At 35.7% G+C, this 22224-nt stretch overlaps 1 protein-coding gene across 2 annotated transcripts in view; it reads left to right on the forward strand.

Moving 5' to 3' along the window:
• The window catches only part of LOC306869007 (metallophosphoesterase MPPED2-like), a 63364-nt gene extending 51970 nt beyond the window's left edge, over window positions 1-11394 (forward strand). For both annotated transcript variants that reach the window (XM_079415534.1, XM_079415535.1), the window contains 3 exons: window positions 6479-6594; window positions 7661-7774; window positions 10175-11394. In XM_079415534.1, coding sequence (XP_079271660.1) covers window positions 6479-6594; window positions 7661-7774; window positions 10175-10293 — 349 coding nt within the window. In that variant the 3' untranslated portion in view covers window positions 10294-11394. The remainder of the gene's footprint in view (window positions 1-6478; window positions 6595-7660; window positions 7775-10174) is intronic.
• Window positions 11395-22224: the final 10830 nt, after the last annotated feature.

A 22224-nucleotide genomic window follows, 5' to 3' on the forward strand; every position in this document is an offset into this window, starting at 1 on the left:
ATTCGACACTGTTTTGCAAAACACGTTGAATTTGGAGATCATCTTACAAAGACTGTGATTGCACCTGGTATTAACATCTGTCTTGCGTGATCCAATCACAAGTGAGAAGAACAAAAATGCAGGTGTGATCCAATGTGTCTTGGGTCCAATCATAATGTGGGCATGGTTTGTAAATGGTAATCGCATCCAAAATAAATAAAAGCTTTTGTTTACATAATATATGCATGTGTACTGTTTATTTATTATGCATATATAAATACACAAATTCAGTATATATTTTGAAAATATTTACATGTATATACATTTATATATTTATATTATATATAAATATATTTAATATATAAACAACATATTTTCTTAATTATATACATGCATGTGTTTGTATTTATATATACATAATAAATATACACAGTACATACTTGTATATTATGTAAACAAATCTTTTATTTTGAATGCGATTAATCGTTTGACAGCACTAATATATGTATTTTCATTTATTTGTTTGTTTGTTTATTTTAAGTATTTATTTATTTATTTAAAGTTTTTTGTATCATATTTAGACATGTTTTTTTTTATAGACCCCAATGGTGCAATATCAGAAGATGCTGTTTTAAATTGAATGTTAACAAAATAGTTATTTAAAATTGGGAGGATTTATGTTTAGGGTTTATTTAGTGTCCCACTCTCTCCCTGAGGACTGCACCATCTTATTGCCCCACGTTTAAGCATCTATCCCTTCTCACTCCTGTTGTCCTCCAGGACCCCTATAAACTGGGTCGTTCCCTTGCCCTCTGCCCACATCTATCCATTACAATCCAACTCAGGTCATTATCAGCGTCCCAAACAGGCAAACCCCCCTATTACCGGCCCACGTCTCCTCCCCTAAGTTAACCTGCGAGTGGCCTTGGGCCGAGAGGTTATTTATCAGGGGTCGGTGCATTGGGTATCATTACGGTGGGACTCTGGGTGCTTGATAAACTGAGATGAGCGCTTTGAAACAGGGCATTACACGTGTGTGAGGATAGATAATATACTGTCCTGTGGCAGTCAGGTCAGCCCCCCTCGGGACAAATAAAACTCCTATTAACATCCAACCCTTCATTGCGTTTGACAGGTGAATCAATTAGGCGGGTGTTTAGGTGACCTGTGTGCTGCAGTGACAGTGAGGTGAGGGAGCAGATGAATGGAGCGGTCACTGGAACTCTCTCTGGGGACGTCCTCACACTTCCTGCAGCTCTCAGTGCTTGCACAGTATTCCAGTTTTTCTTTGCCTTCCTTCCCTGCTTCCTTCCTTTCTTTCCTTTCCTCTTCCTCTTTTCCCTCTGCTGCTTCATTGATGCCATACCTCCTGCGATTTTGTTCCCTTCTTTCTTTCTTTCTTTCTTTCTTTCTTTCTTTCCTTATTTTTTTTTGTCTTTTCTGTTATTTCTTCCTTGCTTTTGGTTTTATATCCCGTTCATCCTTTCTTCCCCTCCTTTTCTTTCTTAATTTACTGCTCCAGTAACCCTGCACCTTCTATCTTTTTCTTTTATTTCTCTTTTCTTCCTTCCTTCCTTCCTTCAATACTTGCCTGCTTCCTTTTATCTTCGCTTTCTTCTTCTTTTCCCTCTGCTTCTTTGTTGATTCTGTACCTCCTTCCACCATTCATCACCTTTCTTGTCCTCCTTCATCCTTTCTTTCTTTCTTTCTTTCTTTCTTTTTTCTTCCTGTCACTTTTGTCTTCCTCCCTTCCTTCCTCAATTAGTTTCTTCTTTATTTCCTTCCTTTCTTTTGTCCCTTACTTTTTGTTTTATTTTTCTCTTCATCCATCCATCCCTCCTTACTTAATCTTCTTTCTTCCTTCCTTTCTACTATCCCTCTTTTTCTTCCTATCTTCCTTCTTTTTTGTTTTCCTTCCTGTGTGCATTCTTCCTACTCCCTTCTTCTGTCCTTTTCCTCTTGATTCCTTCAGTTTCTTCTGTTCCTTCCTTCATTCTTTCCTCCACTTTTCATGCCACCTTTTCCACCTTCTCTTCTCTTCTTTCCTTTCATTCTTCCTCTTTCCTTCCTTTCTTTGAACTTTTACTTCATGCTTTCACCCTTACTTTCTTTTTTCCTTTCTTCCATACTTTCATTCCATCATTAATCTCCCTCTTCTTGTCTCATTCATTTCTCCCTCGTTTCCTCCTTGCTTTAGTTCTCTCTTCCCTTTTGGTTTCTACCCATTATTTCTTGCCTTTTGTCTACCTCCAATAGTTCTTCATCTCATTCTCTCTTTCTCACACATGCCTCTTCTTTCTCCCACCACTACCATTATTCCCTTGCCGATGCTCTTCCATTGTAGAGCAGATTAATGGTGTCTTAGATGTATATCACACTTAGGTTTCTGATCTTATCGCTACGTTCCTCACGGCCGAACAAAAGCCACATGAACCTGCGTGCATCGTGTGAACACACACTCCCACATTCACCTCCAGGCCTATCTCTGAATAACATCAGATTCTCTTACAGTACCAGAGGAAGGCAGATTTCACCCCTGACCTGAACTCGACCCTTTCATTATGTGCCGTAATCCATAACACTGACGACTCACCGTGCACGCTTTCAAGCGCGAGAATCAAAGTATTATGCCTGAAATTCTTAGAGTTCAGCATTGACAAAAGCCGACTATTTTCCCATTCTGGCGGCAGACGTCATTTAAATAGTGCTGTTTCTTAGGCCACGGCAGGGTCAGACTTCAAACCCTGGTGGACTTTTTAATAGTGTAACCAGTTCAAGCGCAAGCTCGTGCTGAGTGTGGGTGGAGTGTTTGTGTTCATAAGCTCTATGGACTTTCCTTTGTAATGGTGGAGGAGGTAAACATTCGGGAAGACTGTAATTTTGCTCCGTGGTGCTGTGGCATGGGACAGAGGAGCGCTGTGTATTGAGAGTTTAATGTTATCTCACTCCCCCTCTTTCTCTCTGTTTGTTTTGTTTATTATATTCGCAGGCCTCTGACCTTTGCATTGCTCTGTGTGTAATGTCCTGCTGCCTGACAGCTGGAGCTAGTAATACTCCATCCGTTCCTCACACATGAACAGAGAGAAGTATACGAAGAGACAGGCTGTATGTGATGATCGAACTCACTGGGGTTGACATAGAAGGCCATCTGACAACAAACAATGATAAAATATGGTGCATTAAATGACCTTCCTACAGTGTTTTGAAGCCAAATTACTAGCATTTATATTTGAAAGATTGGTTAATTTTTGAAGAACACTGTGTCAATTGTAGTAAGACAGGAAGTTATTCATACTGACAGTATTTGCTTCCGTAAGCTGATGTGTAAACTGGGCAGTTTGAGAGTCACACCTGTTTCAATAATATATTTGTTGTCAGTCTTAATCAGTAACTCTTTAAATGTAGCATATATTGCAAGTAATATCACATACTACAGGACAGTTAGCGTAAATATAATTATCCATTGAAGTTACTACAAAATCATTTTATAGTACACTCATGAACCCTTCATTGAACCCTGTACTGAAAATTGAAACTTTAAAAGTTTGAAATCATTATTAATGTGTCAAAGTACTAATAATTATTCTGTAGAAATAGGACTGTGCAGGTACAATAATTAATTAAATATATTCTATTCTTTTCCTAACAATATTGAGTGCATACTTCAGATTTTTGTATTTCGTTTTTAAATCGATGCAAAAAAAAGTAATAATAAAAAAAAAAATATATATATATATATATATATACAAATAATATAAGAATGATTGATCTTAAAGCTATCATGTTAATATTATATATGTGTGTGTTTATATATATATATATATATATATATGTGTATATATATATATATGTATGTATTATATATATATATATATATATATATATATATATATATATATATATATATATAATGAGCTTTAAAAAATTGTGTATTGATGTTCAAAGTGTTGTACCTTGATCTTAACGCTGTAATTTTTATATTAATTTATATTTTAAAGATAAAATAATCATAACTATATTATAAGTATTATTAGGGTTTTATAACAAATAGATGTGATATAAAAGAACAGTGTGACATAAATACTTGATTGAATTTTATTTTATTTAATCCTGAACACATAGTTTTACATCATAGTGATATAAAACTTTTCAGTGTTGAAACGTCAATTTGTTTTATGTACTGGCATTGTTAGATCTGAACTTGATTTTCAGTACAGTGAAAAAATTATGTTAAATTATGTTACCTTCGTCTGCATTAATCAAAACCAAAAAGTGTCTTCTGACATTGTGCAGATGGTGGATCATTGAGAGGACTATCTAATCTGGTGCGTCGGTGTAGCCGGATCGCATCCCGTCCTCGCATCTCCCACTCAAAACACACACACACACCTCTGTACAGTATAATAAGACCTATGTGCTTGGGTCCATAGAGGAAACAAGCTTTCCTTTATATGACCGGGATGTCATTAATCTTTATGGAGGTTAACAAATGCACTCGCAAGGAAGGTGTATTTCATTCACGGACACTAACAATGGGGCCATTGTGCATTAACATTCCTACAATGTAATGTGGGGTATGAATGAACGTTGTGTTTTCTGGACAATATATTTATTTGAGAAGATTTTAAATATGCTCAGGTCATGAGATATAGGTTGGATTTACAGCACACTATATTTGCTCCTCGCTGTGCTCGTGTCTCGTTCTTTTTCTCATTTTTAAAAGACAATATTGCAGGAGTTTTTTTTCACAAAAGCTCAGTTTTGTGCAGAGTCTGTGACAAATTGCTGCCGCAGCACAGAATGGCCTGGTTCGCTATGAGTTATGTCAAGTCAGAGCTGTTTAAGCGTTGTACTTCCCCCAAGACACATTTCTGCTTATCCTCACCTCAGGGATGAAACGTAATACAGTCCTTTCAGCTTAACATACTCATTTTCCTACACGTTTCTTGACAATTTTGTGTAAATGTGTTCACTTTGTTGCAGAGTTCGGTTCCTTGTTAAAGAAACAGCACCTTAAGACCTCTGTAAATTCTCTCTTTTTCCCCCCCTATATTTTTTTTTCTTTCTGCAGATAGAGATTGAACGACTGCAGGAAGCACTTTATATGTGTCAGGTCTCCCCTCCGCCCGACCGCTGTTCGATAATCATTGGTGGCTGTCGCTGTGGCGGCCTCTGACTGTAACAAACCTTATTGATGTTTCTGAGCCCTGATTTCCCCCCGGTCAAATTCGATACAAAAAACGCTGCAGTCAAAAATAGCACCTATAACCTTCCTGCCTCTCTTTTCTCTGTCGCTCTCTTGTAAATTTGTAAACCTGTTTGGGAACAAGTCACTTTATTTTCTTATTCCGCTTATGTAAAACCTATTTGTGTAAATACACACACATACAGCATATATTGTGAAAATATTTACATGTATTTACACACATTTATTATGTAAACAAAAACTTTTATTTTGGATGTAATTAATCATTTGACAGCACTAATATATAAATATATATAGATATATAATGTATTGTAAAGATAAGTTTAAATTTTTATTTATATATTAAAAATATAAAAACATATATTTAGAATATTTATATTATTAATTGCATAATTGTGTGTGTGTGTGTGTATAATATGTAAGAAATATCTATAAAATACAGTTAATTTATTGATTTTATATAAATAAAATGTATGTTAGAATTTAATTATGAAAATATATTTTCATTTAATATAAAAAAATATTTTTATTTGCTTTATATAAATGATTTTTTTTTTTCCAGTAAAATATTTTTCACATTTCTCGACATTTCTTTGTTGCTATCACATGTGAATAACATGAAACTAGTACAGTACCTGCACAAATATATCTATTATGGTTAAAAAAGAAGAAAAAAATTACCTGTATCCATAATCATACTGCCAACCCAAATGTATAGCGCTATTGGGCTTTGCTAAAAGCTTTTCATTAGAAAACGTGTCCTGCGCTGCCTGTAATTTTTTATAAAGAGTGCTAGACTTTCTGTTCTGATGATTTCCACAGACAGTGATTAGTGTTTTTCACCAGACCTGGGACAAATGGACGCTCAATTTATCATCACTATCAGACCCTCAGCTTGACACAAACATAGATCTATAAATACACCCGCATACAAGCACTCATTCATTTTTCACATTATTTCATTTGGGCGTCGTACCTACATTAACCCCATGGCTTTATTTGAGCTGTCAATCCATAGCAGTCATGGGAGAGGGGCCTGTTTGCTCTCTGCGGTTGCATCTCCCAGAGCATTTGCATTTATTATGGCAGCCTGCAGTGAAGCCCTTCTCATTTCACACTTTGAAGCTTCCTCCAGGGATGGATGGAGGAAAGAAGATCACTTTGACAGGTTGAGATTGTTTCTCCACATCTGCCGTCAGCTGTCATTTTAAACGGCGCGTGAACATCTCTGTCCCGCCGCGTGGACTGATGCATGTGTGGTGCTTATGAATGTGTTTTTCTCTCTCCCCGCAGGACGCCGTGGTTTAATGGCTGGGGTTTTAACCTGCACAGGGGACAGTCCCTGCTCGATAAGTGGAACCTCATCCCAGAGGGTATTGATATTCTCATGACCCATGGGCCGCCCCTCGGTGAGTTCAGTTAACCAATCCTAATGGAGTTCCATACAATTATTCAAATGCTCGAGAATACATTAAATGGCTTTTGCATGAAGCCTGTTGTCATGCTTGTCAAGAAACCCGTCATACGAAGTTATAGAAGGAAAGAGTGACATTTTTGGCATACATGAAGTAATATCTATCCTCAAAACATTTTATTAAAACAAAAACTTAAACCAAAAAACACATTTTCATTACTTGAAATAAACATTATCTGATATAAAATAAAACATTAAAAAACATATTTTAGTTCTGTAGTATAAGTTGCTAAAATTAAAACTATATCGACATATTTAAGCAAGCCAACAAAAATAAATAAAATAAAAATGACAAAACCATGCAAAACAAATTGGCAAAACTTAAACTTAGATCTGTCCTCAGAGCAGGGTTATTATTGTTAACCAAAACAAAATAAAAACATAACCATACAAAAAATTTGAAATAAAATATACATTACCGTAAATGAAATAAAATATTTAAAAAATGTATTTTATTTCAACTAGTTGCCAAAACAACATTTTACCTTTTTTTGTATAAATTGCAGAACTTAAATAACTGAAATTAAAACCTTATAAAAACTATATGGACATATATAAAAAAAAAAAAAAAATTAATTAATACTCAAAGAGTTGTTATTGTTAACTAAAACTAAAAACATAACCATAAAAAATCATTATTATAATAAAATAAACAGTAACTGATATGAAATAAAATATTAGTATTCACTACGTTTAACTACAAAAATAACTAAAACATATTTAAAAGAAATCCAATAAAAAAATGATAAAACCACACTACAAAATTACTACAGTTTCACCTCAAAAGAGAAAAAAACTAATTCCAAATATTAACAAAAACTATAATGGAATATCAATGATAGTAAAATAACACCTAAGAGTTGTAAAATGCCTTATTTTTTTCTTACGGATTGTCTTGTTTTTGAAGCTTTAGGTTAAAAAGCGCAGATGATTGGACAAGAGTCACAATGTGAGCTGTTTTTCCTCTGAGATTAGAAACTGATGTGTGTGTGTGTGTGTAGGTTTTAGGGACTGGGTACCAAAGGAACTGCAAAGAGTTGGGTGTGTTGAGCTGTTAAACACAGTCCAGAGGAGAGTCCGGCCCAAGCTCCACGTCTTCGGAGGAATTCATGAAGGTGAGTAACCACAAAGACAACCGGCACTGCCATAAAAATAAAGAGTCATTGTGCACTACAGTGATGTCCATTGTAGAAGGGTGTTTATTGACAAGACATAAAAAGAGAGGCAACAGCAATGTGATGATAGACCAATTTTTGAGTGGACCAATTTCCCTGTACGATAACCATGAGGACAGCTGATGGATCTTTTGAGACAAAATCTGAAATAGGCCTAAACAAATATACTCAGATCTGTTTTTTTTTTGGAAGTCTGTTATGCTCACCGCATTTTATTTGAAACGGTAATACTGGGAAGTATTTTTATAGTTTAAAATAATTGTTTTCTATTTTAATATTTTCTATCTAATTTAATCCTGTGATAACAAAGCTGAATTTTCAGTCTTCAGTGTCATGGTCCTTCAGAAATCATTCTGATATGCTGATTTGTTGCTCAAGAAACATTACTCATTATTATCAATGAAAACAGTTGTGCTGATTCATATTTTTGTGTAAACTATGATACATTTTTTAATAGAAAGTTCAAAAGAACAGAGTTCTTGAAACAGAAATCTTTTGAGAAATCAGTTTAGAATACAGTATATGATGTTGTATTGGTAACAGAAATGGTTTGTTCTTTCCTTCAGAGTCACCATTAGCAGAACAGCATTAGCTGCATCAGCACAAACATAAACCCAATAAGCAGTCTAGGATATAAATATATATGGATATGGGTTGCATTTTAACACCAGATTTGGCTACAAGTTCAACCCAGTTCTGAAGGAAGAGGGATCAGAGATCTGCCTTTGGGTTCAACTTCAGACTGTGTTCACCAGATGTGTTGAATCCCCTCGCTTCCTCCCTCCAGCTTTTGAGGCTTTTCATTATTATTATATTTTTAATTAAACATGTTTAAGACAGAGAAGGGTTTCTGAGCCCAGGGGCTAATTTGGACAAGTGCTCCACTTGAGGAAAGACCTTGTACGGGTTATTGTGTTTACTCAATGTGTTTGAATGCACACACACTCACACACAGTCAATGGGCAAAGTCATAACTCCCTTTTCTGAATATAGACTATTTAAAATGCTCATAATCATACACACATCACATATATATATTGATATTTTAAATACAATACAAAGTCTAAATTTTGTAAGTGTTTACAAGTGTTTCCATTTTCATTTCCTTTGTTTGAGCAACAAGTGTCTTTTTGTCACACCAACCTTTGAAACTACTAAAAAAAATTGCATTATATATAATATATTGTATAATAATATTTCTGTCATGACAACTCTCTGAGAGTTTAGCATGGTAATATACATGGCAATGTTTATGCGTTTGGTCTTGGCGAATAGATCTGCTACGTTACTGCTGTTACTTGATTCTGCCAATACATCCACAGACATGCTGCTGTGAAAATGTAAGAAATACTGCTTCTGCACATATTACATATATGAAATAACCCCCATATATAACATACATGAAATCACCCTGTAGCAGATCTATACAGGTGGAGCTGGGGGAGGTGGAGGGTTTCTGAAGCGCATTGCAACTGCTACAGAAAGCACAAGCCAAATGTTAAGCAGCAAGCTCATTGGCTGCTGATACAAAAAGAATGATGATGTAGTTATATCAGATTGAGTTAGAACCTATTGACCTGTGCCACCTAGAGTCTCATGACAGAACTATGTATTTTAGCAGTATTGTTAAAAGTGTGGGATTAAATAATGTTCAATAATGGAAAATACACTACCGTTCATAAGCTTTGTGTCAGTAAGATGTTTTTGGAGGAAATTAATACTTTTATTTAGAACATTAAAATGGATCAGAAGTGACAGTAAAGACATTAATAATTTTACAAAAGATTCCTTTTTGGAAATAAATGCTGTTCTTTTGACTTTACTCATCAGAGATTCCTGAAAAACAAGATACTTTGTTTCCACAAACGTAATAGCTGTTTTTTACATTATTAATAAGAAGAAATGTTTCTTGAGCAGCAAATCAGCATATTAGAATGATTTCTGAAGGATCATGTGACCTGGAGTAATGATGCTGAAAATTCAGCTTTGCAATGCATCACAGAAATAAATTACATATTAAAATGTATTAAAATATCAAACGGTTATTTTAAACTGTAATAAAGTTCTACAATAGTAGTGTTTTTACTGTAGTTTTGATCACATAAATGTAGTTTTGGTGCGTTTAAGAAACTAAAAAATCTTACCAAGCCCAAACTTTTGATCTTTTGTGCATCATTTAGCAGATTCTTTTGTCCAAAATGACAAAATGAGGGAAAACACCAGCAATTTGTATTCAACTGAAGAGAAGTCATATGGGTTTGAAACCATTTCATTATTGGATGATTTGTTCCATAAGTTTGGTGTATGAATATTAATTCCTCCCACTCTTGTTTCCTCTAGGTTACGGCATCATGACAGACGGGTGCACGACATTCATCAACGCCTCTACCTGTACAGTCAGCTTTCAACCCACAAACCCTCCCATCGTGTTCGACCTCCCAAACCCCCCCAGCTCTTGAGACGCCTGTGAACGTCACCATAATCTCCTTTTCTCCTTATGTTTTCTAACAATACTTTGAAAGAAGAAACAATAGTTGAATGTTTATTTTAAAATCGCCAGTCTTTTGCTAAAAGATTCTGTGGAAGTTTCTGATTACGGATGGGGTCATGCAGGTGTCGCGTACAGAAGTGTTGAACAATCTTATGAAAAGATCTGATTAAATCTGTAAGATAATAAGCTTAGTGAATTTGTAAAATTGTCTCTTTTTTGTCAATATTCGAAGTATGTTGGTATGGGATGCCATTGTTCATTTTGTATATTCTTTTTCAGGATAATTAAGCTTTCTTTTAGCTGACAGGGATAATGCCTTAAACTAGCTTTAAGTTCCCCTGGCTGGAGCCCCTTCTTTCTGCTAGCGAAGAGAAAGCGTCATATTTATTGGGGGTTTTTTTTATCCAAAACTAAAGGGATTTCTCTCTTTATTTTATTTTTTGCATTCAAAGAACACTTTCTTACAAGCAAAGGGAAGACATGGATGCATTTTAACTGTATATTCTGGAGCGCCTCATTCTGCATAGAAATTGGAAAATGTCTTAAAATATGAGTATATCTATATGTATGTGTGTAAGCTGTAAAATCTCTAACTAAAATTGTGATTGTTCTAAACCTCTTGAAGAATATAATTTTGCCTGTAAGTGATGATGACTTAAAGTGCGTAAAGTGCACACATGCTCTTTTCTGTTTATGAAATGTTCCTCTGAAGCTCATTGAGTGTTGCCTACTTTACGGCATATTGTTCCACACAATAAACGAGTACTCGAGTTGAAATTATTTTAATGTACAATCTCAAAGGTAGTTTTTTTTTCTTTGAACCTGCTGAAATCAGGTTTAGGTGTCCTTTTTTTGTAATTTTGCACTGTGTAAATGCAGTCTTGCTAGCACAAAAAATGATGCCAATAGTTGTTTCAACTCTTGCCACTGTAAATGCCTCAGCTTTTTTTCCAGTTACAGTCTCATTCCTGGGAAAGTTTAGATACATTTCTTCTTTTTTTCTTCAGGTTTCATTGTGATATATTTAGCTGCCTTTATATGCAAATAAAATTGCAAGATTTTTACTTCTAAACACTTTGTTTGGTTCATTCTCACCTCTAGCTTTGCACAGTCAAATTCTGCAGGTTTTTATTGTTCACCTGACACCAAAGTTGTGGCTTGTTAGTTAGTGACCATCTTTGAAGGGGTTTTTCAGACTTTTACTTGCAATCAAATGAGATATTCATAAGTAGATAAAAAATTTTGGTACTGTACTGTTAGTATTAGTAGTATTAATGTTTATGCCTTTTATATATATATATATATATCTCCAAAACATAATTGGTCAGACAGTCTCTTCTTGTCACACTTTATGGCAATAGTCGAATCATATGTACAACTAAACAGGGCTGTTTTTATTTATTTATTTTCATTTTACCTAAAAGACCAAGTTGGAGTAATATGTTGTAAACTATACATATAATCTAATTGCTCAGAATTTAAATATTTAAATCTAAATGAATGCAACTGAAATAACTTTAACGTCCCTTTAATGCATTTTGCACTTTCATCTCTTTGAATTTGCCTTTTTCCTTTGTCACCAATATGAACTGCCCTTTGCATCGTTTTTCAGTTGAGGTCGGAGGTTATCGTCGTCTGACATCTCCAAGTTATAATTCAACCACATTCCTCAATACGAAACCTCAAAAGATATTTTACTTCCTCCAAGCAGTCGTCTTCTGACGTGTGACCTCCAGTGAATGTAAGTTTTCACGCCTACAGGAACCTCATTCACATTTATCTCTTTGTAATCCAATTTGAGATACACATGATCCAGCGGTACGCTAAGAGAAAGCAGCAGCGCTTTGGCCTTGGAGTCAAAGTGGGATCTCTTTTCATCAATCTGATTCCCTCCAAGGCCACAAAAACACACTTTTCCACAGTCTCATATTCACCCTCCTCCATCCGGCTTACCAGCAGTCACATCAAAGGCTCCAAACCAATTAACACTTCCCCCAAACGAGAGCATGAAATATAGCCCCGGACCAGCTCGTTGGCATAATCCACATAATCATATTAGTGTAGCGCTGTGAGCTGGCAGCCTGGCACAGATCCTTTTATTTTCTCAAATCCTATTTATAGAAGCACCTACACTTTCATTTTAAATGAACAATGGTAGGCTAATATACTACTTTTTACATTTGTGAGTGGTACTTTCCATGTAAAACTCACCACCACAATGCAACAAAGTGTTGCTATCAGATTGCAAAGGTGTTCTGAATGTTTTTTTTTTTAGCATTTGTAGTTGCTAAAGTATTCTGAGAGGATTTTAGCATATATAGATGCTAAGACACCTACTTAAAAATATATTTATGTAGAATAGTTATGTGAGAGTAAAAATCATCAAACAAACACCCTCAAACATATGAGGGTAAATTAGCTAAAACTAATGCTGTTAGCATTTTTTAGTAGCGTGACAGTACCTTAGCTACATTCAAAAAAAGTAGCTTTTCCAGTCATTTTTTTTTTTTCCGTAATCAGCCATGATAGTGACATAACAGTACATTGTTCTGTTAAAATATATTGTTGTAGAGTTATTGCTATAAGACATTCTCAAACTGTGGGTAAATTAGATAAAAAATAACGTGGTTAGCATTTTTACTAGCATGACAGCTTAGCTGCATTCAAAAAATTAAAAAAGTGTGGATTTCCAGTAAGTTTTTTTCCTAATCAGTCATGATAGCGTTACATTTTGTTGGTTGTTTGGTAGAAATATATTGTAAAATTACTACTATACAAAAATAAAAATCTTAAAACAAACACCCTCAAACATAGTGGAGGGTAACTAGCTTAAAGTAAAGCTGTTAGCATTTTTCAGTAGCATAACTTAGATTCAAAACAATGTAGATTTTCCAGCAACAAGGCAATAGTGCTGTTTTTTGTTGAAGTATATTGCACACACAACACTAAACTGTGTACTAACTAAACTTATCCTAACCTGCGATGATTAGCATTGCATTTTGTTGTTTTGTTTCTGGTGAATGCAATCATTTTCCAAAGGGAAATTGATTTTTAATGATAACTTAAAATTCTCAAAGACAGACCCACTGTGAGATACGAGGTTGTTAATCAATGATGTAAACTTTGTTTAAAAGCGTAAATGGTTTTTATACTTATGTCATTTTTATTACAGTATGTCAATTTCAATGCTTCATGTAGTTCTTTCCCTCATTAAAGTAGGGTCTTATACCTTTGTCTTTTTCTCAGATTTTCAAATACATTTTGTAATTCATTAATAAAGTACTTGTTAATAAGAATTGGGTAGGATTAAGGATTTAGAATAAGGTCTTGCAGAATAAAACATTAATATGTGCTTTTTAAGTAATAATAAACAGTCAATATCAAGTAATATTCATGTTAATTAACCTCTAGTTAATAGTGAGAACTAGACGCTAAAGTGTTACCAATATTCTTATTAACTCAAAGTATTTAAAGTGAGGAGGATACATAAAAAGCATGCATTTTAAGGTTAGATTTTAAATTTTGATGTTAAATCCACTATTGTATATAAACGTTCTACAGTCTATCCACAGTATTAAGTTCAATTACATAAGTAACTGTAATTAAATTACAGAAAAAAATCCTTACTTTAATTTTTCAAGGGAAAAGTAATTCAGTTTCAGTAACTAATTACTTAGTAACTAGTTAGATCCAACAGTAGCTTCCTAGATACACTGAAGCATCACCCTTTTCTCTCTCTCCCAGCTGTCCCTGCCTTAAATGAAGGTGAATGTATATGTCAATCTAAATTGTGTTTAGAGCATGTGTGAGTGTATTAATTACCTCGTCCTGCAGCAGGGGCCAGGCATTAATAGGTGCCCGTGACAGGGATTGCTATTACCCTACGACGCCCCGACAGCTTCTATTAATATTGGAAATTTGTCAACTTAGCCTTCATGCCACTGTGATGGATGACGCGCAACTCTGAAGGCTAATACCCACCGTCACTACTTGAGAGATTGTGTGTGTGTGTGTTTGTGTTTGTGTACCCTGCTACACAGAATAAAAGGTAAGACTGAGTAAAAAGAGTAAGTACCTTTAGTGGAACAAACAGTCACATAATCAAGGTGTTTGTGTCCATTTGTCTTTGAGGTAACTTATATGGTCCAAATAGAATCTGAGTGCTATTTTTGTATTTTTGCTGTGGCATTTGGAGGGAAATCTGGAATAGATTTAAAGGGATAGTTAAAAAATAATTCCCTCATGCTCCAACCCAACTACTTTTATTTCTTTTGTGGAGAACAAAAAGCTAATTTCTGAAGATTACTGATTGAAAAGGTTGCAAAAGTACTAGCCAGTGCCATTTCTAGCCTTTCATCAGTACCCCATCAGTTGTGTCAATATTTTGATACTCTTATTATTAATATTCTTTGGGTATAAATGGATGGAAATCATGCAGTACAGAGTCGTTCGCAAGCTGCACACACACACAAAAAGAGATTTTGTTGTTGACAAAAGATAAACACATTTGTAAGTTTTGTTTTCTTCAATGCATCGTAAAAATCCATCTCATCTGGCGCTCTTTTTGATTTCTGTCAAGCAATTCAGTGTGTGAGTGAACTGTCCAAATGAATCAAACTGAACTATTTCAGACCTTTTTACTGACTTTTTGATCAACGGAGTGATTCATTAGCGAATCTGTTGTGTCTAATCCTGATAAAAAAAATCTTCATCGGCACTGCGGTATTTCACAAAGGAAATATAAAGAATATTTATTCATTAATTGGATACTAGCATGTTTTGAATGTGCCAGGGATAACTAAATCAAGATTTTAAATTAATAACATTTCTGTTCTGTAAAAATCTGTAAACAAATATATTCAAAAAAGCTATCATATGGCTTCAGAAGACTTGGAATAGATGTAGATTTAACCAAAAGCATGATCAAATTAGCCAAAATATTTAATAAACATACATGCGACAGGAACCTTTGTGAGAGAGGTATATTGCAATTCTGTGGAAATCTGTAGCTCTTCCTGCATGTGTAGTTTCTGTGTGGGCTTACATGTTACTGCATGTGTGTGAATGTGTATAAAACAGCCTTCATAAGTCTGACTGTGCTGCCGGGAGCTTATGGAGTGTTTACGCTCTCCTAATTGAACCCAGCCCTGCCTTTATTGTAATCTAGATTTCATTTGGGCCTGACTTGACTCATCCATGAAATAATGAAGTAAAATCTGGGGTAAGAAGAGAAATGTTGGGTTCCTTTGTTACCCATTTCCTCATTTCTCATGTGTTGCCCATTATCAAAGAAGTCACTGTAATATTATTTTATTGTTTCAATTATGATTAAAAGATTAGCCATATCTGGGCTGGAAAAATGAAAACACCCCAGCTCATGACTGTCCTGTTCACTTTCAAACGCACACACCCTCTCTGAAGAGAAATTACATGGCCTCATTACATAAGAAAAATGACTCTCCACGGATTTCCATGATAAATGTATCACTATTTTGAGCGACAGTATATTTTTCTCTTGATGTGTCAAGATGAACTATTCACCCTCTTTTCCTCATACACTCATCTACACACAACAAAGAGATGAATACCGTTTACTCTGTCTTTGTACATTAGAAACACAAGCAGTGACCGTCATGACACTAATTTTCTTTGTTTTCCGTATTGTTTAACTAACAACTTTATTCTTTATTTCTTTATTTCTTTTTTTTTAGATATTTTTGTTTGTATAATTTTTTTTTTTAAAGATTTTATTTCATATATATATATATATATCTTCTATTGTCTTTTTAATGAAAGTTATATTTCACAAATATACAAATACAATTATTTGTGAAATATATAATAACTTTCATTAAAAAACTTTGAAACTTCAAAAATAATGATCAGTTCAGTATATATAGAAAGAAAGTCTAAAATATAAAAAGAAAACAATATTTTTAATGATGGTTTTTACATGTTTCACATAGAATTCCATGTAACCCAGAAATGCTGCTTCTGTGCATCAGTGCAGTTTAGTACCAGGCTGAAATCTGATGATTTGATGAGTCTTATAGTTGTTTTCAATGAGCTGTAATTACAAACAACACATGAAAACCTGTGATGCAGCAACAATAGCTCAATCTGACCACATTACAGGCTGATTATGAGACGACAGGCTGAAGTACATAGGACTGTGTCGAGATGCAGATGAGGGATAATCAGAACTTGTTTGGAATTCTGGAACGTGTGTGAATCTAATTTGAATTCATCATGTCGGTTTGTACAGATTGGATGATAATTGGCACTTAATCAATTGACATTAATTTCCACCCCCCCCCCCCCCCCCCCCCCAAAAAAAAAATCCGAAACAAATGATCTTAATTATGAACATCTTACATCACACCACCTTGTTGTTAGATTGAATAGAGCCTTAATTGATAAATTAATCTGAAAAAAATCAGTTTGAACTGGTGTGTTAACAAGTACAGACAACAGCTAAATTAATATTAGCTTGACATTTATTCTTATTTAAATTTAGATAAGTGATCTTATGTGCAAAATACATGCGGTTTTCTTTGCAGAGATGTTAACGTCTCAGATTGTGTTGGGTAAAATCAATAGACACTTAGGCCTCGTTTACACCTGGTATTAACATCCATCTCAAACGCATCTCCTGTGACCTCCTGTGATTAGATTTTGTTGAGAGGAGGGCCTCTAATTTTGCGACTACATATTTAACTTACTGTGGCAATGTGTTACTCTGTGTTTTCATGCACAAAGAAGTAAAAAAGGTCTTTGTTGCACACAAATGCACCTTTTTAGCAAGACTGGTGTTCACTTATGCTAAAAATCAACTGGATATATTCAAGTAACAGGTGTAAACAGATTTCACAACCAACTAGCAGAGGTTCAAACCATCTCAGGGTTACTGACACATTGTAAACAATTTCACAGTTCCAGAATGCAAAATCCAGTGTTATCTGCAACACTTGTGTGGTATAAATCGTAGCGCTTGCATCTCACAGCAGAACACAAGTGTAAATCAGTTGATTTAATAGCTGCTGCTGATTTGGGAATTAGTGCCTAGCATATGACGACTAAGTGGCGCCACGACATCACATCCTCCGGTTTCCCATCCCCACAGCTGCTGCTGTTGGCACCGTCCTCAGAGATAATCGAGATGTCCGAATGAAATACATTCACTGTGGAGAATGCATTGTATGCTTCAGGAGAATAAATAGCAGTGTTGCAAAACTTTTCTACTGAGCTGTTGCTTATGCTGGTTTTGCAACATTATACATATTAGATCACGTAAAGTTACATTTTCACAAATGCAACTTCTTAAAAGGAAGCGATTTAGAGGTCATGTAAACTCTTTTAAACAATGTGAGCATAATATTTTTTTTTTTTGCAAGGGTTGAAATGCATTTATTCCTGAACCCAAAATTAAAGAACTCAAAAATAAAGGGAGTCAAGTCACACAACTCAAAATGTTCTTTTAATGAATAAATCTGTTTGGTCATAATGAGTTAGACAGGTGCATTAATTGCATTTTGATGCTTTTACGCTGTCTGGCTTTCATCTGCCTTTGTCTTTCCTTTTCTGTTAATGGATGAAGATCCATTTGGATAATTAGTATTAATTTATTTTCAGCATAATTGAGGCCTTATTTAATTGACTGACCCTCATTGTAATTATAGTTATCGTGAACATAAAGTGACAGCATAGCAGCGTTTTTTCCTTCTTGCTCCTCATCTTTGTCCTCTGTCAGGGGCATGTGGGTAATTCGCAGTGGTGTTTGCAAAATCCTCACTATTACTGTTGCTCATAAAGTATGTGGGGTTTGTGAACTGAACAAACCACCTTCTTCCTACGCCTCATGATACTTTGTGCAAATTATGGGAGTGGCTTCCATTACACTGTAAACAACTTGCTCTTCAACCATCGATCATTGAAAGGAAATTTAAGTGTAAAAGCATTAACAAGTCACTTTCAGCATAGCATGAATAACCTCAAAAACTCAAAAATATGCATTATCATATCATTCAGTACAAATGCAATAATGGGATAGGATGTACTACCTTCCTGTCAACCCATGTCTTTGCATACCTCCAAACAGCCAATAGCGAGAGTTTGGGGCTTGGCTACTGTAGCAAGCTGCTCTGGTTCAGTAGCCAAGCCCCAAACTCTCGCCAATGCGGAAAAATAAATTCAGATTCTGTTACAAAAGTGCATGGCTAAAATTGGAAGAGTTACAAAAATACACAGAGACAGAAAACAGGAATGGGGTAAAACAAGAGTAAACATTTTATTGAATGTTTGGGATACAACAAACTTGCTGAGTTTCTTCTCGACAGGTGAGCTAAACTTTAAATTAAAAGTATTTCTAAATGTTGGACCTTTTATTGAAAGTACTTTTACCCGTTGAGACATGCCTTTACTTTTATAGACCTGTAAGTATGGCAGGAAAACGGGGCCAAAAGTCCTTTAAATTGATTGTGTTATGTTTATCTATGTTAACAATACGCACAGCAGCCAATGAAATTGCTGCATTTGAAACTATATTTGCATATTTTACGTGGAGGTATGTTGGTATATACGTATACATAAATCAGAGGGTGGCCATAAGTGCCATTTATACAGGACACATCCTGGCCAGGATTTTTATATTGTCTAAAACATCCAAAGTAGTTTGACCAATAACATGCAGGTATTGTAAATAATTTACCAATCGTGGCGCGTGAAAAGGTGAGAATGATCAAAACGATGCAAATACACACACGTGTTTGTTCGTTTGTTCGTTCGACATGAAGCTGCGCACGATCATTGTATGACACCAAAGTACTGCAAGAGCAATTCGAAAGCATAAGGAGCCATCTGCTCTGCTCTCTATAGCTCTCGTGAAATAATGTCATACAACGATCGATCTGCACAGTGCAAACAGCCAAAACCTGGAAATTTTAGGCAATATAGAAATCCTGGCAAGGGCGTGTCCCATAAAAATGGCCTGTATGGTCAGACATAATTTTGATTTGAAACATTAGGTGTTATATTATGTTCATGAGGGATATTGCATCATTACATTGTGTGTGTGATGTCAGTCTTATGTCATGTCTTTTTTAGTTTAGTTCAACATTCTCAGGTAGAAAAGTCTTAATTTACATTGTAACATTATTATGTCACTCTAGCACAGTAGATATCAGTAAAGCAATGCCGCAGTGAACTAAAGAAAGGATTAATATGTGGGTACATTTAGAGGTAAATCTGCTTTAAACAGTATTACATTAATGGCCAGAATGTGTACGCGTTAAGAAACACAAACAAATTTGTTGTCTTAATGTGGTAAAGCTGTGCACCTTAACACAGCTATACAGGTCCTTCTCAAAAAATTAGCACATTGTGATAAAGTTCATTATTTTCTGTAATGTACTGATAAACATTAGACTCTCATATATTTTAGATTCTTTACAACACAACTGAAGTAGTTCAAGCCTTTTATTGTTTTAATATTGATGATTTTGGCATACAGCTCATGAAAACCCAAAATCTAAAAAAATTAGCATATCATGAAAAGGTTCTCTAAACGAGCTATTAACCTAATCATCTGAATCAACTAATTAACTCTAAACACCTGCAAAAGATTCCTGAGGCTTTTAAAAACTCCCAGCCTGGTTCATTACTCAAAACCGCAATCATGGGTAAGACTGCCGACCTGACTGCTGTCCAGAAGGCCATCATTGACACCCTCAAGCAAGAGGGTAAGACACAGAAAGAAATTTCTGAACGAATAGGCTGTTCCCAGAGTTCTGTATCAAGGCACCTCAGTGGGAAGTCTGTGGGAAGGAAAAAGTGTGGCAGAAAACGCAGCACAACGAGAAGAGGTGACCGGACCCTGAGGAAGATTGTGGAGAAGGACCGATTCCAGACCTTGGGGGACCTGCGGAAGCAGTGGACTGAGTCTGGAGTAGAAACATCCAGAGCCACCGTGTACAGGCGTGTGCAGGAAATGGGCTACAGGTGCCGCATTCCCCAGGTCAAGCCACTTTTGAACCAGAAACAGCGGCAGAAGCGCCTGACCTGGGCTACAGAGAAGCAGCACTGGACTGTTGCTCAGTGGTCCAAAGTACTTTTTTCGGATGAAAGCAAATTTTGCATGTCATTCGGAAATCAAGGTGCCAGAGTCTGGAGGAAGACTGGGGAGAGGGAAATGCCAAAATGCCTGAAGTCCAGTGTCAAGTACCCACAGTCCGTGATGCTGGTGTTGGTCCACTGTGTTTTATCAAGGGCAGGGTCAATGCAGCTAGCTATCAGGAGATTTTGGAGCACTTCATGCTTCCATCTGCTGAAAAGCTTTATGGTGATGAAGATTTCATTTTTCAGCACGACCTGGCACCTGCTCACAGTGCCAAAACCACTGGTAAATGGTTTACTGACCATGGTATTACTGTGCTCAATTGGCCTGCCAACTCTCCTGACCTGAACCCCATAGAGAATCTGTGGGATACTGTGAAGAGAAAGTTGAGAGATGCAAGACCCAACACTCTGGATGAGCTTAAGGCCGCTATCGAAGCATCCTGGGCCTCCATAACACCTCAGCAGTGCCACAGGCTGATTGCCTCCATGCCACGCCGCATTGTAAAGTAAAGTTAAAGTAAAAGCAGTCATTTTTTTATTGAAGCAGTCATTTCTGCAAAAGGATTCCCGACCAAGTATTGAGTGCATAACTGAACATAATTATTTGAAGGTTGACTTTTTTTGTATTAAAAACACTTTTCTTTTATTGGTCGGATGAAATATGCTAATTTTTTGAGATAGGAATTTTGGGTTTTCATGAGCTGTATGCCAAAATCATCAATATTAAAACAATAAAAGGCTTGAACTACTTCAGTTGTGTTGTAAAGAATCTAAAATATATGAAAGTCTAATGTTTATCAGTACATTACAGAAAATAATGAACTTTATCACAATATGCAAATTTTTTGAGAAGGACCTGTAATGTTATTGTTTACAAATTCAAAAGAAACACATTTTAAATTGTTGCATTAACGTGGACAATGCGTATTGACAAATTTCACACGCTCCGTTTAAAGGATTTTGGCCCTTTCTGCCTTCCATATGTAAGAGCTGTGTTTGTGATGTTTGAGTTATGACACGCAAAAAGTGCATGTGAAAAGATCTGTTACATACACAATAAGACATACTTTGAAATCCCCAAACCCTCTCGGGTGTATTGAGCTTGTTGGTGTTTCAGTGTTGTTGTGTGTGGGCTTTGTGTTAACACTGATTGCTGCGGTTCGTTAGACGTCAGGGTTTCTGCTGGTAGGGAGAAGGAGGTGATGGGGGATCACTCCACAGATGGGTATCACATTCCTTTTGTTCTCGGTCTAATTAAAGCACTGCTAATCAAGGCTGTTGATGAGGGGAGAGAAAAAGAGAGGGGCAAAACAGCAGGAGATGCTTTCCTCTATTTGTAAGAGTTGCTCATCATGCATATGCGATTAAAGTCATACCAAGGGTTCTTTCCCTCATTCTCGCTCTCTTCCTCTCTCTCTCTTTCATCTCTGTGGTAGTAAAGTGACATTTGTATTGAACTACATTTCCTCTGTATTAATCTTTCACACTAGAATCATTGCAGGGGATCCAGGAAGCGTTGAGATGAGACTGTTTGATATGCCAGCTGCTCACTACAGCCCGGCAGTACAGTACAGACTCTCTTTAAATGAATGTTACAACTTCAAAACAAGTTTGCAGAAATACTAAAAGCACTTTAACAACGTTATCTCACGACCAATTCGTATATATTTTACGAGGTGGCTAATTCGTACGATTTGTCTAAACCCCAGTGATGGGTAGGTTTAGGGGCGGGGTTATGTGTAGGGCATTCGTACAAATTCATACGAATTGCTAACTTGTAAAATAC

Source organism: Barbus barbus (assembly GCF_936440315.1).
Source record: "Barbus barbus genome assembly, chromosome: 1".
NCBI lineage: Eukaryota > Metazoa > Chordata > Actinopteri > Cypriniformes > Cyprinidae > Barbus > Barbus barbus.